Source organism: Lithohypha guttulata (genome assembly GCF_036872675.1).
Source record: "Lithohypha guttulata strain CCFEE 5908 chromosome Unknown scaffold_1, whole genome shotgun sequence".
Classification (NCBI taxonomy): Eukaryota; Fungi; Ascomycota; class Eurotiomycetes; order Chaetothyriales; family Trichomeriaceae; genus Lithohypha; species Lithohypha guttulata.
The window spans coordinates 5371908-5384689 of NW_027042750.1; the positions used below are offsets into that span (position 1 = coordinate 5371908).

At 49.5% G+C, this 12782-nt stretch overlaps 3 protein-coding genes across 3 annotated transcripts; 2 read left to right on the top strand and 1 right to left on the bottom strand.

Moving 5' to 3' along the window:
* Positions 1-37: 37 nt before the first annotated feature.
* LTR64_001973 (uncharacterized protein) lies at positions 38-1550 on the top strand (the record flags this gene model as incomplete). Its single annotated transcript, XM_064896348.1, has 4 exons — positions 38-86; positions 135-623; positions 697-1069; positions 1121-1550. 4 exons carry the CDS (start codon positions 38-40, stop codon positions 1548-1550), a joined length of 1341 nt encoding a protein of 446 aa, XP_064759035.1.
* Positions 1551-3977: 2427 nt separating this feature from the next.
* LTR64_001974 (uncharacterized protein) lies at positions 3978-4998 on the top strand (the record flags this gene model as incomplete). The annotated part of the gene is made up of 3 exons (XM_064896349.1): positions 3978-4256; positions 4362-4528; positions 4605-4998. The coding sequence occupies 3 exons, from the start codon at positions 3978-3980 to the stop codon at positions 4996-4998; spliced, it is 840 nt and encodes a 279-aa protein (XP_064759036.1).
* A 695-nt stretch (positions 4999-5693) lies between these two features.
* Positions 5694-11279, bottom strand: FAS1_1 (beta subunit of fatty acid synthetase; the record flags this gene model as incomplete). The annotated part of the gene is made up of 1 exon (XM_064896350.1): positions 5694-11279. One exon carries the CDS (start codon positions 11277-11279, stop codon positions 5694-5696), a length of 5586 nt encoding a protein of 1861 aa, XP_064759037.1.
* Positions 11280-12782: the final 1503 nt, after the last annotated feature.

Here is a 12782-nt window from a genome sequence, read left to right on the forward strand (position 1 = left end):
AGCCATCTTGCAAATCTCGTCTTATAGCGTGCCACAAATGATTGTGGGTCGTGTTGTTGGCGGTATTGGGAATGGTCTCAACACAGGTTCGTACTTGCCGTTCTAGACGTCTCTTGCTCATATTCTTGTTTCAGCAACGGCTCCAGTATGGCAGACGGAAACGTCACAAGTCAAGTGGCGGGGCAAGCTTGTTATAATCGAGCTCATCACAAATATTGCTGGGTTCTCCTTATCGAATTGGATCAATTATGGCTTCTCGTATGCTGGTGGAGCAATAGCGTGGAGGTTCCCACTAGCTTTCCAGCTCGTCTTTATCATGATCCTCTTCGCGACTGTGCCGTGGCTTCCGGAGTCCCCCAGATGGCTGATTGCCCATGAATACGAAGATGAGGCATTCAGTATTCTTGCAGATCTGGAAAGTAAGGACTCGAACGATCCATACGTTCTGCAACAACACAAGGAGATCGTGTTCACCGTCCAATATGAGAGGGAAAATGCGCCTAGGTGGCTCGATCTGCTCAGGGGCAAGACTGGGGACAAAGGGGGCACATGTACAATCCGTCGACTCGTTCTCGGGGCGGGAACCCAGTTCATGCAACAATTTTCTGGGATAAACGTAACTTGTAAATTGGTTTCCTGGTATGTGATGACCTGGAACATCTGCTAACAGCTTGTCAGCATATTACCTACCAACAGTACTCATCAGTAGTGTCGGCCTGTCAGAACGGTTAGCTCGACTTCTCACAGCCTGCAATTCAATCAGCTACCTCCTCTTTTCTCTAATCGGTATACCTTATGTCGAGTCTGGTGGTCGTCGGAAGCTGCTAATGTTTGCCGCAACTGGCCAAGCTTTCTCTTACCTCATGATCACCATCCTAATCGGGCTGAATGAGCGGCCTGATTTCGCAGCTAAGAGGCAAGTCGCTGAGGCTTCTATCTTCTTTTTCATGTTGTATTATATTTTCTTCGGAATAGGCTTCCAGGGCGTCCCATGGCTATATCCGACCGAGATCAATTCACTCGCCATGCGGACCAAAGGCGCAGCGATAGGAACAGCTACCAATTGGATGTAAGTGTATCGACGACCTACCAAGATGTTATCATGTTGACCTTTTTTCAGGTGCAACTTCATAGTCGTTGAGATCACGCCAATAGGTATACAATCGCTGGGTTGGCAATTCTATATCATTTGGGTAGTGTTCAATGCGGCCTTTGTCCCCACGGTTTACCTCTTCTATCCGGAGACCGCAGATCGTACTCTTGAGGACCTTGACGCATATTATCGAGAGAGCCCGCCTTTGCTCGTCTTTCGTGACAAGGACGTCACTAGCTCGAAGAGACCTGCGAAATATGTTGAGGCTGAGCAGGAGGAGATTCGAAGAGCTAGTGGTGTTGATCCATCGTCTTTCAGACGGCAAAGCAGGATCTCGTCGCAAGACGGAGAGTACGGCAATAGGAGAATGAGCCACGCAAGCACTCTGGCTGGCAGCTCTGGTTGTAATGGTGGTACGGCAGAGAAGAACTGTGGTGATGGAACTGATAAGGTCTGAGGAAATGGAAGAGCATGAGGGCATTTTTTAAGCGCACTAGATCTTAGTGACAAACAAAGCATCGATCCACCATATCAGCACTTCGGGCACTCTCAGCTCACACAATGGCTGGGAGGTGTGTCTCATCGACGACGCAGAAGTCCTCGCCGAAGCGCATCCCATCAGACACATGAGAAACGTTTTCAGAAGAGCAGAAACCACTGCGGCTCACCAGTCTGCATGCACTTGACACGCCATAGAGGACCGGGTGAATTTTGTGGTAAATCTGACTGTGTTGTAAGACACAAAGATATCTGAAGACCCGCAAAGACTCACCATTACAGGCCCAGGATCACAAATTAGCCGCATTCTCGTTAAGAGGGACTTGGCACCGGACCTTGGCAAGTAAACCCAGCACGTGGTGGTCAAAAAAGCGCCCGCTCACCTTGGTGTGGTTTGCATGTGTCCCAACAGTTGCTCCAATGAAATGCACTTCAATAACTGCAGCAGAAATTGACCACACTCGTTGTTTCAGATGTGGATTTAGATGAGGCTAATTTTGTGACCACAAGGCTGTGGCTTTCCTTAGACACTTCGTACAGGCACTAATGCTGGTTGTCAGTCGGCTAGTGGGCGGATTTTGCCAGAACTAATCGAAATGATCACTTGGCAGATGCAGGTGAAATGGCCTTGAAACACGCTTGCTGTGATGAAGCTCTCTCTCTTGGGTCTCAACAAATGCAAGGTGCCTTGATTCAACCTCGGCCGAGACCGCATCATGCAGCGGGTCCCCGATAGCTGAAGTCGGTCGTCGCCATGGCTTCGAATAAAGTCCGGCTCGCAGTGAAAGGTGTGTGACCCTTCTGTCTGATTTTGAGTGTTTGGTATTGGAACTATTGTCCTTAGTCGAATCAACACGTCCTCCTGTTGCTGGTTCTCGAATTTCACATCAATTTCAGCATGTCGAGCATACGGTTCTATTCCGACTCATCATGTACGAATGTGACCACAGAAACCACAGGACCTCCAGACGGGCAATGCACTCTGTTCGGCACCTACGAGTTCGGCAGCTTCAGACTCATCAGTTTGCAGCAAACTTGCGCTGTGACCATTTACGACAGTGATATCCCCTTCTGTTCGTCGACGACGCTTTCCACGGCTAGACTTGGAATCTGCTATTCCAATGCAACTGTCAATCAGTTCTCCGTAGACTGTCAGGATGTGTCCTACGCGTCGACCGCTATTCCCACACTATGGACAGCATCGAGTAGCACAACTACAGCATCGTCGTTAAGCACAAGCCAAAATGCTGCCACAAGCTCGGGCGCTGGCTCAGGTGCCACTGTGACTATCTACTCAACTATACTTGCTGAAGCCAGCGCGGCGGCCACCTCCAACACAAGTGCAGTATCATCGAGTCTATCAACTGGCGCACAAGCCGGAATCGGTGTTGGCGTAGCGTTGATTTGCATTTTCCTAGGTCTTGCAGTTGCCTTCTTGCTCGTTCGCAGAAAGAGACGACAACGAGCTGTCATAGCTAGCGAGAAAGACGTTTCACTCACGCACACTTCCGACAGTAAGGCGTCTGGACTAGTAACTACAACTGAGTTATCATCGGATGCGAAGCGACCTGCCGAGCTACCGCTTCAAAAGAGTGCTGATTTGGTGGAGGCGCCAGAAGACCGGCGTACCACGCAGCGGTGCGAGTTGGATGGTAACACTTCTGCACGGCCTGCGTGAACTGCAGATCTACAGCGAACTTGCGTGGATCCGCGCTCTGCTTTGAACAGCATATACAGGCCGAGCTGAGCATGATATTAACGAAATGCTCACCACAAACAGAACCAAACAATCGGGAGGCCACAGCTTATAGAGGTGATTGGTAAATAACAGATAGTTCGACTATGACTTGCGAGTTATCTCTGGCAGAGGAAATGAACTTGGGTTCCCATGATACCATCAGCAAGGTGGTCGAGGCATAAATGTGAGCCTCCTCGTACCTTCCTAGCTCGTCGATAGGCATTATATTGCAAAGTTAGCCAGCACAGATAAGCTTATCACTAGCATGAGACCACCTAGAATTGAATCAGGAAGGTACGACGACACATGTATATACGCCCCAACCGCCCCAACCGCCCCTAATCAAGCTTGGTGAACGTGGGGAGTGCGGAGAGCTGACACATCTGAAGTGCTCCAAATGCCAGGTTGAACCATCCACTGGCGATGGGAGAGATGCCGAGGACTGTCGTTGAGCGAGAGGAAACTGATATCAAACCAACCATGTTTTTCTCTGCCAGACCACACTGTGCTCAGTAAATTTCACCACATGTGTCCAGGATTAAGTACCCCATCCATAACGTCCTAGCCATACCCGTCTCCAAGTCCATAACATCTCTCAGTCTCATACCAATTCAGCTTCCTTAATTGACCACCAACCACAAGCACACAATGGCTCTAGGATCTCAACCTCCTGAACCAGAATGGATGGCCCTCCCTTCCGGCTCCTGTTGTCTCAAGGGCCACATCCACTCCGGTAAACCCCGAGGCTCCTTCGACTGGGTCGCCGACATCGAGACCTACGTATCACGACCGTCGCCTGAGAAAGCAAACGGACACATCATACTCTACTTCCCGGACGTTTTTGGCTTCTTTACGAATGGATTGTTGATCATGGATGAGATGGCGGATGCTGGGTATACGGTTATTGGAGTAGATTATTTCAAGGGGGTAAGTTGAGTCAATTTGACACGTTGTGCTTGTCAACGAGGGAGAGATGGATGCTAGGTAATTGAAATGTAGAGGAGAGCGGAAGCTGACTGAAGTTTTGTGCAGGAACCGGTATGGCTAGAGTACCTGGGGTATAAGAAGCCAAAGCCAGAACTCAGCCTTGAGGCATGGTTACCTAAGCACGTAAAGTTTGCGAACGAGAATGTCCCTGGCTGGGTCGACGCTGTCAAGCAAAAGTACGGCAAGGCTGGTACGAAGTATGCTTGTGTTGGGTATGTTCAGACCACTTTCCTTCCCACCCATCATCGTCCTACCAATCTTGAAGTTTACTAACACATCCCACCCCAGCTACTGCTTCGGCGCCCCCTACGTAGCCAACTGCCTCGCCCCAACTCCCTCAGGCGCAAATCCACCATGCGATGTCGGCGCCTTCGCACACCCAGCATTCCTCAAAGAACACCACTTCACCAACCTCCAACGACCCTTGTTTCTCTCATGTGCCGAGACAGATTTCACTTTCAGCACGGACGCACGCAACAAAGCCATCGATATACTAAGAGAAGCTAAGAAGCCGTATCATCTACAGCTCTTCTCGGGTGTCGAGCACGGGTTTGCCCTGAGGTGTAATCTGGACGTGCCGTACGAGAGGTGGTGTAAGGAGCAGAGTCTGAAGGGGATAGTTGACTATTTCGATGTGAACTTGGGTGTCACCGATGAGAAAGTGAAGAAGGCCCAGATATGAGGACGGGTAGGACGGTGGCTAATTGAGACGTGCATTGTGGGATCGGGCGGGCGCGTTCTGCTTCCGAGAGCAGTTGCAATTTGAGTTAAATCCTATTCTTCTTGGTTGTCAAGGACTAGCCCTACTCAAGGTGAGAAGTGTCTGGTGGGTCAGTATTATGAGTTCCTGCTACTTGTTTTCTTAGCCAGGTCGTAGTTGTAGCCGGACATGTTCTTGATCAGGGGGCTGTGAGTCAGGTCTCCCGACCTTGATGACTGACCTCGACGTGATCGGAACTTTTTTTTGCACAGGTTGTCCTGCCTCAAACCGTGAGAGGTAACTGGCTCGGGTCAGACGTACAGTGGTGTGTATAAAATAAGTTCGATAAAGGATATGATGACTATTCATTCAGAATCTGTTATTGTTGATGACTGCTGAGATGCGACGTGAGGCTCGTAAACATCCGAGTCATTTTATGCGATGTGAACAATGGAATGGGTGCTCGGTCGCTTCACGTACAAGGAAGCACATATTAGCGCTTTAAACATGCTTCTCATTGGGAATCTATTTGGCAAAAGCCAATTTACACCGAAAACATAACTGTAACTACACACTTGAGACTCTGTACCATATCAAACAGGATATCAGACGCCGTACCCCTTTGACCTATACATTACATACACAAATGCCGCTCAGTGCAAACCATAGACTCGAGCTTAGAACGCAGCAACAGCAACAGCAATAGCTTGGCTATCACTATGACTGATGCTGACATTGACACTCTTCAAGCCAGCCTCCTTGGCAGCTCTTAAGGCTTCACCATGAAGCTCAACCTTGGGTGCACCATTGGTGTCGGACAAGATCTCAATATCTGAGAGAGGTGCACCTGCACCCTTGCTGCTGACGCCCAGAGACTTGAAAACTGCCTCCTTAGCTGACCATCTACCAGCGAAGGATGATACTGGAGATGGTGCTTTCTTGCAGTAGGCTTGCTCCTGTGCAGTGAAGTTTCGTTCGACAAATGTTTCGTTATCAATATTGATTGCTGATATATCCTCAACGTCAACACCAACCTTTGAGCCCGGAGCTGCAGAGGCAGTGGTCAGGCTCTCGAGCATCTCTCGAGTCTGCTTGGCATTCGGTGACTCGGTCTTTTGCCATTTGCTTGGAAACTGGTATTCACCAGTCTTCTTGTCAGCAACCGCTCTTTGGTCGGGGTTGAGGAAGACAGATTCCATTGCTGCTTCCGCATATGGTGGTGCACTCTTGGCTTGGAACAAAGTATTGTTGGCCATACCTTCATGGAAGAAGCGGTATGCCTTCTTTTGTCGCGCCTGGACCTTCATCTTATATGCAGCATACTCATGAGCTTCCAAGGTGGCGAAGAGATATTTGGGATGGATTCCAATCGCTTGAGCACCTTTTTGACCGAAACCGAACGAGGTAACGGAGAATGCTTTGATACCATCAGTCTGAATCGACTTGTTGGGATACACGATGTAGTCGAACTTCTCCATGATCGGATCAACATTGTCTGCGTTCCTGTTACCTGGCACGAGACCTGAGTTTAGTACTTGCAAACAACCGTTGAACATCCATGCACCAGCGGCACCTTTTGGATGGCCGGTGAGATATTTCTGGAATATACCCAAAAGTGCGTTGCCCTTCTTTCGCCCAAGATGCTCCATCTGCTGACAGATAACAGATGACTCGTTCTTGTCGTTGGCGACAGTAGATGTGCCGTGGAACGATGCGACATCGAGATCATCGATGGTAAGACCCCATGTTGCCAGAGCACCACGGAGCGGAGCAATACGTGGATCTTGTCGCCAGAAGAAATTGCCCAAACTGCTTTGTGACTCTCGTTCTTGTCGTCTCGCTTCGCGATCAATGTGTGCAGCTCTCTCCTCCATGTAGGTCTTGTCATCAAAGCCAAATCCAGACTGGTCTTTCATGGCAGCGACTTCTTCGTGCAGGTACAAGTATTCAGACTCATGCCATTGCTTGATCTGCTTTCTTCGTAGATCAAGCTGTCTCTTTCGATACTTGATGTCGAGAAGTGGCGATGGAAACTTGCCGGGGTTCTCCCGAGCAGTAGTCAAGACTCCCTTACCAGGAGCTGGTACTGATCGACCGATCTTGTCAGTTGCGGTGGTAGTGAGAGCGAGGATACCGTAGATAGGTGTACCCATCTCGAGGGCAAGTTTAGCTGTCATGATGATCTGCATACCACAACCTTGCGACTCCATGAAACCATTTCGGGTGGTGGTTGTAGGTCGGGACATCTCCCTTGGTGTTCGACCATGCGCAAATTCGTCCTCGGCATTGCTGGTAGCCTTCATGTTGGCAAACTCGTAAGAACCTTCTTCTTGGAAATCATCGAAACCGCCGACCAAGCAGACCTTTGCTTTGCCTTCCAGGATAGTCTCATAACCAATGTCCACAGATTCAACAGCAGTGGCACAAGCTCCGACCGGAGTCTTGATTGGACCAGTACCGGAGAGCAGCAACATGTTAACCCAGGCGGGCATGGTATTGATGAAAGACTCTTGGAGAATGTCCTTTTGAACCGGTTTATCCATGAACCGATCCTTGTACATTCCTCGTAAGGCGGTAGTACCACCAATACCGGAACCAACGCAATTACCGAGTTCAGTCAAGTGAATGTATTTGTAGAACTCATATGGATCGGTGATACCGGAGGTGAGGAGAGCCTCAACTGTGCAAACCAAGACGAACAAGGTAACCTGATCGACTTGAGAGATGATATCGTCTGGCACACCGTAGGTCTTCGCATTCCAGCCAGTAGGTATTTGACCAGCAACGAGACGATCGAATCGGAGTGCTTTTGGTATCAGAAGTGTTGCACCCTTCTTCAGACGCACAGAAAATTCTCCAGACTCCAGGGCGAAGATTTCCACCTTGTCACCGTGCTCGCGTTTGAATTCAGAAGCAGTTTCAGCCGAGGCCTCAAATGGATCGAGGTCTTCCTCAATCTGAATTTCTTGAAGAAGTTGCTTCTTCTTCGGGTCATATCCATTGAACAGCTCGGGCTCAATGAGACGAATACCAGAATGCTCAAGGATTTGCTTTTCGTATCTGGCTTTGACGTCCTTGTCATCGACAGGGTCGCTGGTCTTGGCATCAACCCAGCCAGAATAGGACTTGCCCTTGAGAGGGCCATTGTGGTTCTTGATGAGGCCCATCAACCAAGCTATCTCGATGCAGCCCTCAAGAGAAAATTGACCATACGACTCCATTTCCCATCGAGTTCGGGAGTTGCCCCAAGGACCGACCTCGGAGAAACCAGTGACAACGACGACCTTCTCGAGATCTACCATGCCCTTCAGGTTATCGTTGAGAGGAGCAACTTCTGTCTTCCAATCTGGCAGTAGAGGGAAGTCAAATTTGAGGTTAGCACGAGGTTCGACGTTGACCTTTTTGTAAAGGGCTTCACTGTCCTCGCCGTTGACAATCTTGTTCTCGATGGCACTCTCCTTTGTGACTGCCTGTCGGATGGCACTTGTTTCCATGATGTCAGACCGCAGCTTGGTCATCATTTCCTTCAGATTTGGCAGGAATTGAAGACCACCGTTGAGATCAGCCCAGACGGGCTCTGTCTGACAGAGGTCAACAATAGCTGGCGACATGAGGCCTAACAAGTTGAAAGCCATTTCTTGCTGGGAGAAGGTTCGTACGCCGAACTTTTCGACACCTTCAGCAACAATGTTGTTGCCACTCATCAGTCCAGTGCCCCGAGTCCAGCCAATGACAGCACCGCAGATAGTGAGGTAATCGCCCCAGCTCTCAGAATACCACCTATTGAACAATGTCTCAAGACCAAGTTTAGACTCGGAGTAGAGACCGTCGTTACCAAATGTACCATGGTTCGGAGAAAGAGGAATGATGACTTGAGCTGGTCGTGTATTGAAGCCATGCTCGACTTTGTGAGCCTTAACAGCTCCCAACATACGAATGACGTTGGTCAACATGATTCTGTGAGCAAGTTCGGACTTTGAGTCAATGCTGTCAATCTCACGACCGTTCTCCGGGATTGCTGCGAAAGGAACGATAAAGTCAAGATCCCAGCCAAGACCCTTCTTGGTGTCGTAAATATAATCAACTAGAGCTTCGACATCCTGCTTGCTGCCTTGATTGAATGGCACGACAACTAATTGAGAGCCACGAGCGCCATATCGTGCGTACATGGACTGGTAGTATTGAGTAACCTCGACGGAATATCTGGATGTGGTGACGACCACTTTGGCACCACCACTGATCAGGCCCTGAAGGACCTCAGCGCCAATCGAGCCGGCACCTGCACCAGTCATAAGGACCATCTTACCCTGGAAGGTCAGACCATCCCTGGCAGCAGTCTCGAGGCCTTGAATGTAGACATTGGTGAGCTTCTTGCTATATTCCCAACCATTCTCGTCCTTCTGTTTAAGGTGCAGGAAAGGAACCGTCTCGGTCTTGCCCTTCTTGACTGTACCATTGACAACGGCTCGGGTCAGAGCACCGTTCGCAGTTGGTTTCTTCAGGTCGCCGTTCTCCTGTGGCATAATCTGTCGTTCGTTCATGCCCATAGCTCGGACAATATCCTTGTAAAGAGTGTGCACCTGAAGTTGTGTCTCCTTGTTCATCTTGTTCTGTTTGCGGATCATGCGGTAGACTTGGCGCAGATCGTTTTGGATTTTGGTACGATTGCTGTATTCCGAAATCTTACCACCTCCAGCCATTTCTTGGACATACAGCTCAAGCTTACGACCACTCTGTCGAGGGGTCTCTGCATATGAGATGTTGCCTCGGGCATCGACAGTTGTCTGGGGACCTGTAGGGACGGAAACATCCTTGTATACTGGTGCTTCGTTCAGCACATCTTTACAGTTCTCAATGAGCTGTACTCCAAGCTCTTTTGCAAGCTGATAGGTCTCGCCTCGGTCGGTAGGACAGTGGTCGATGTGATGCTGCATGTACTCGATGAGAGTAGGGTTCGAGCGGTTCATGATTCGAATGCATTGGGCCACGATTTCACGATCGACGGTTTGTAGGCGACCAAAGATAATATCATAGTACATGGTAAGAGCGTCTTGCCGAGCCCAGTTCCATGCAGAATCGTAGATACGGGCTTTGAGAGGGTTGAAGGACGGCTCAATGCCCTGAGCATAGAACTCGCCATGCTCGACGTTCCACAAATCAAGCTGTGATTGGAGAGCTTTGTTGGCTTCCTGAGAACCGACAAATGCTTTGTCGCCAGCTCGAAGGTCCATTTTGAGGTACCGTGCAAGTAATTCAAGTTGCTGTTTGAAGAGCGCCCGTTGATCTTTGGTAAGGGCGTCGAGAGCAGCTGGGTCCATCATCATGCCACCAGCGCCAGCACCAGCATCGCCGGCAGCACCTGCAGAACCCAAGGCGATACCAGCTGTAGCAGCATATTTCTGAGCAACATCGTCGAGGAAAGCCTTTGCATCGTTTTCCGAACCTAGTCGAGCGGGTGGTTCCATGGTAAGAGCGAGCAGGAGAACACCATCTTGTCTGCCAGCACCAAGACCGAATTTGGTCTCCAAGTGCTTTCGTACAGCTGTAATATTGAAGCCACCAGGCATTTTAGAAGAAACCAAGCGTGCGACGAGTGATTGAGACTGTTTTCCGAGTTGGCCGTTGAAGGTAGCTTGCATAGATGCGCCTAACTCATCTAGAGGAGTGTCTTCTGGCTTCTCTGGCGTTGAGCCGAATTCCTTGCCCAGGTCACCAAGGATCTCGTTCTGCAGGGTCGACTTGCCTCCGACCAGATCTTTTATGGCTTTGCTCAACGGAATATCGTTCAGTGGTTTCTTCAGTTTTTGAGCAATCAATGCTCTTACTATGTCGACCGCAGAGACTGGAGCATCTGATACTGCCGCAGCAGGACCAGAGCTAGCAGCAGGTGCCGCTACTGCTGGGGAAGGTGTAGAGGTTGTAGGAGCGGCTGGAGATGAAGATGAAGCGTCTGCAGCCGGAGCAGCAGCCTCTTCTTCTACAGGATCAACATCGTAGTAAATCTCTTTCTGGTCTTTGTTGTATGCGAGGACTTGTCTCTGTACAGACTGAGCTGCATCGTAAGCTTCGTATTTGGATGCCAGTGTTCTTTTGGCCATTCCACCCAGAGTGTCTGCGGGACCTATTTCTACTATTCTTTCTGTTCTGTTCGCCTCGAGGATGACATCTTGAGTTTCGATCCATCTCACTGGGGAAGCAAATTGATATGCCAGAAGCTCGACGAGGAGCGTATGGGCGAGCTCTTGCTCGATTTCTGGCCGCATTGTGGCAGGATGCAGCTGTGAAGGAGGGTCTCGATGTGAGTCGAGGTATGAGGTATAGATTTGAGTGAAATCGTAGTAACTGTCAAGATCTAAGTGCTACTTGAACCTAATCAGAGCACGTTTGTCGTCGACAGTGATGTGATATAGAGAGAGTGCGGTTTTGAGGTCGTCGAGGTGTGGTGACGAGGATCGGCCAAAATTTTGGAGATAGTAACGAGGAAACGGGAGGTACGACCGAGATGTACACGCTTAACTAAAAATTAGTGGTTGTTCAAGTGAAGGGGAAATCAAATGAACAGAGCCGGTTGTCGAGTGTCGAGGAAAGCACGCTGGTCCAAAGTATTTGCACTTGAAAGCACGCTGGACAATGACTACGAGCAGCAAGTGTGTAGATTGGTTGAGGAAGAACTCTACGTTGGATATGCACCACGAGAAGATCCTGGCCACAGTTTCAGCAATTGGGAATGAGGTGTGAGGAGATATGGGGATCTAACACGAGAGCTTCGGGACACATCCGCCCAAAAACTTCGTTGAGCTTCATCGTCAACGCTTGCACTGGGTGACTTCAGTCTGGGATGGGGGTTTGTTGAAGATGCGGAGCACTTTAGCGCGTCGCAGGCCTTGCTAAAAGTCGGCCCAAAGAATTTTGAAGCCGCGTATCTGAACCAGTCGTTGCCTCAATGAATCAAGCTCGGCAAGCCAAGTGCTTGGATCGAATCCGAAATGGCTGGCCGGAACAAAGTATTTGTGCGCCATTAGATATAGTGTCATGATAGCTGCCCGTTTGAGCTGTAGCTTCATCAGGCAACGATTGTCAGTGGTTGATCGGCTTTCTAACCACAAACTAGCACCAGTATTATCTATCTCTTGTGTGCTATTGCTCCGTACAACTTCAAGTTGCAGCTGCTGAGTACTGAGTACATCGGCGAACATCCGTAACGGACAGCCAAAGCTGCTTCAGTATTTATTGAGTGCTTTGTCGAGAACGCCTGTATTGTTTATGAGATGTCGCATAATGGATTTTCCCGGATGTTTGAAACACGTATTCAACTGGTTCGGTGAATTCAGTGCTCGACCCGAGCTTCCGTTCAGGATCCAGTCTACCCCAATTTCAGGCGATGCTCATAGATTACTACGAGAAACGGTATACGATTGCAAGTGTCCCTGCTTGGATTGTTGCAGCTTCGATTCTTGGAAACACATATACCACATGTCCTCACTGACCTTGACAACGTACTCGCTTGCAATCACAGTTGCCTCGGTCGCGTCACAAAAAGGTTCAACGGTTTCGGGACGTGGATTCGTGCATTGCTGCAGGAAAAAATAGTGGAGCGGTTGCCTCTCGAGCTGCAGGTGAAGCTAGTAGCAACTGGATTAGACTGAGCCCCAGCAGTTTTTGAGTTGTGTGTGATTGGCCATGACGATTAGGGACCATGAGGGTCAACTTTTTGCGAGGTCAACCTTTTGACTGCTGAATGTAGAAGGAGCTTCTGCAGTCTTTAG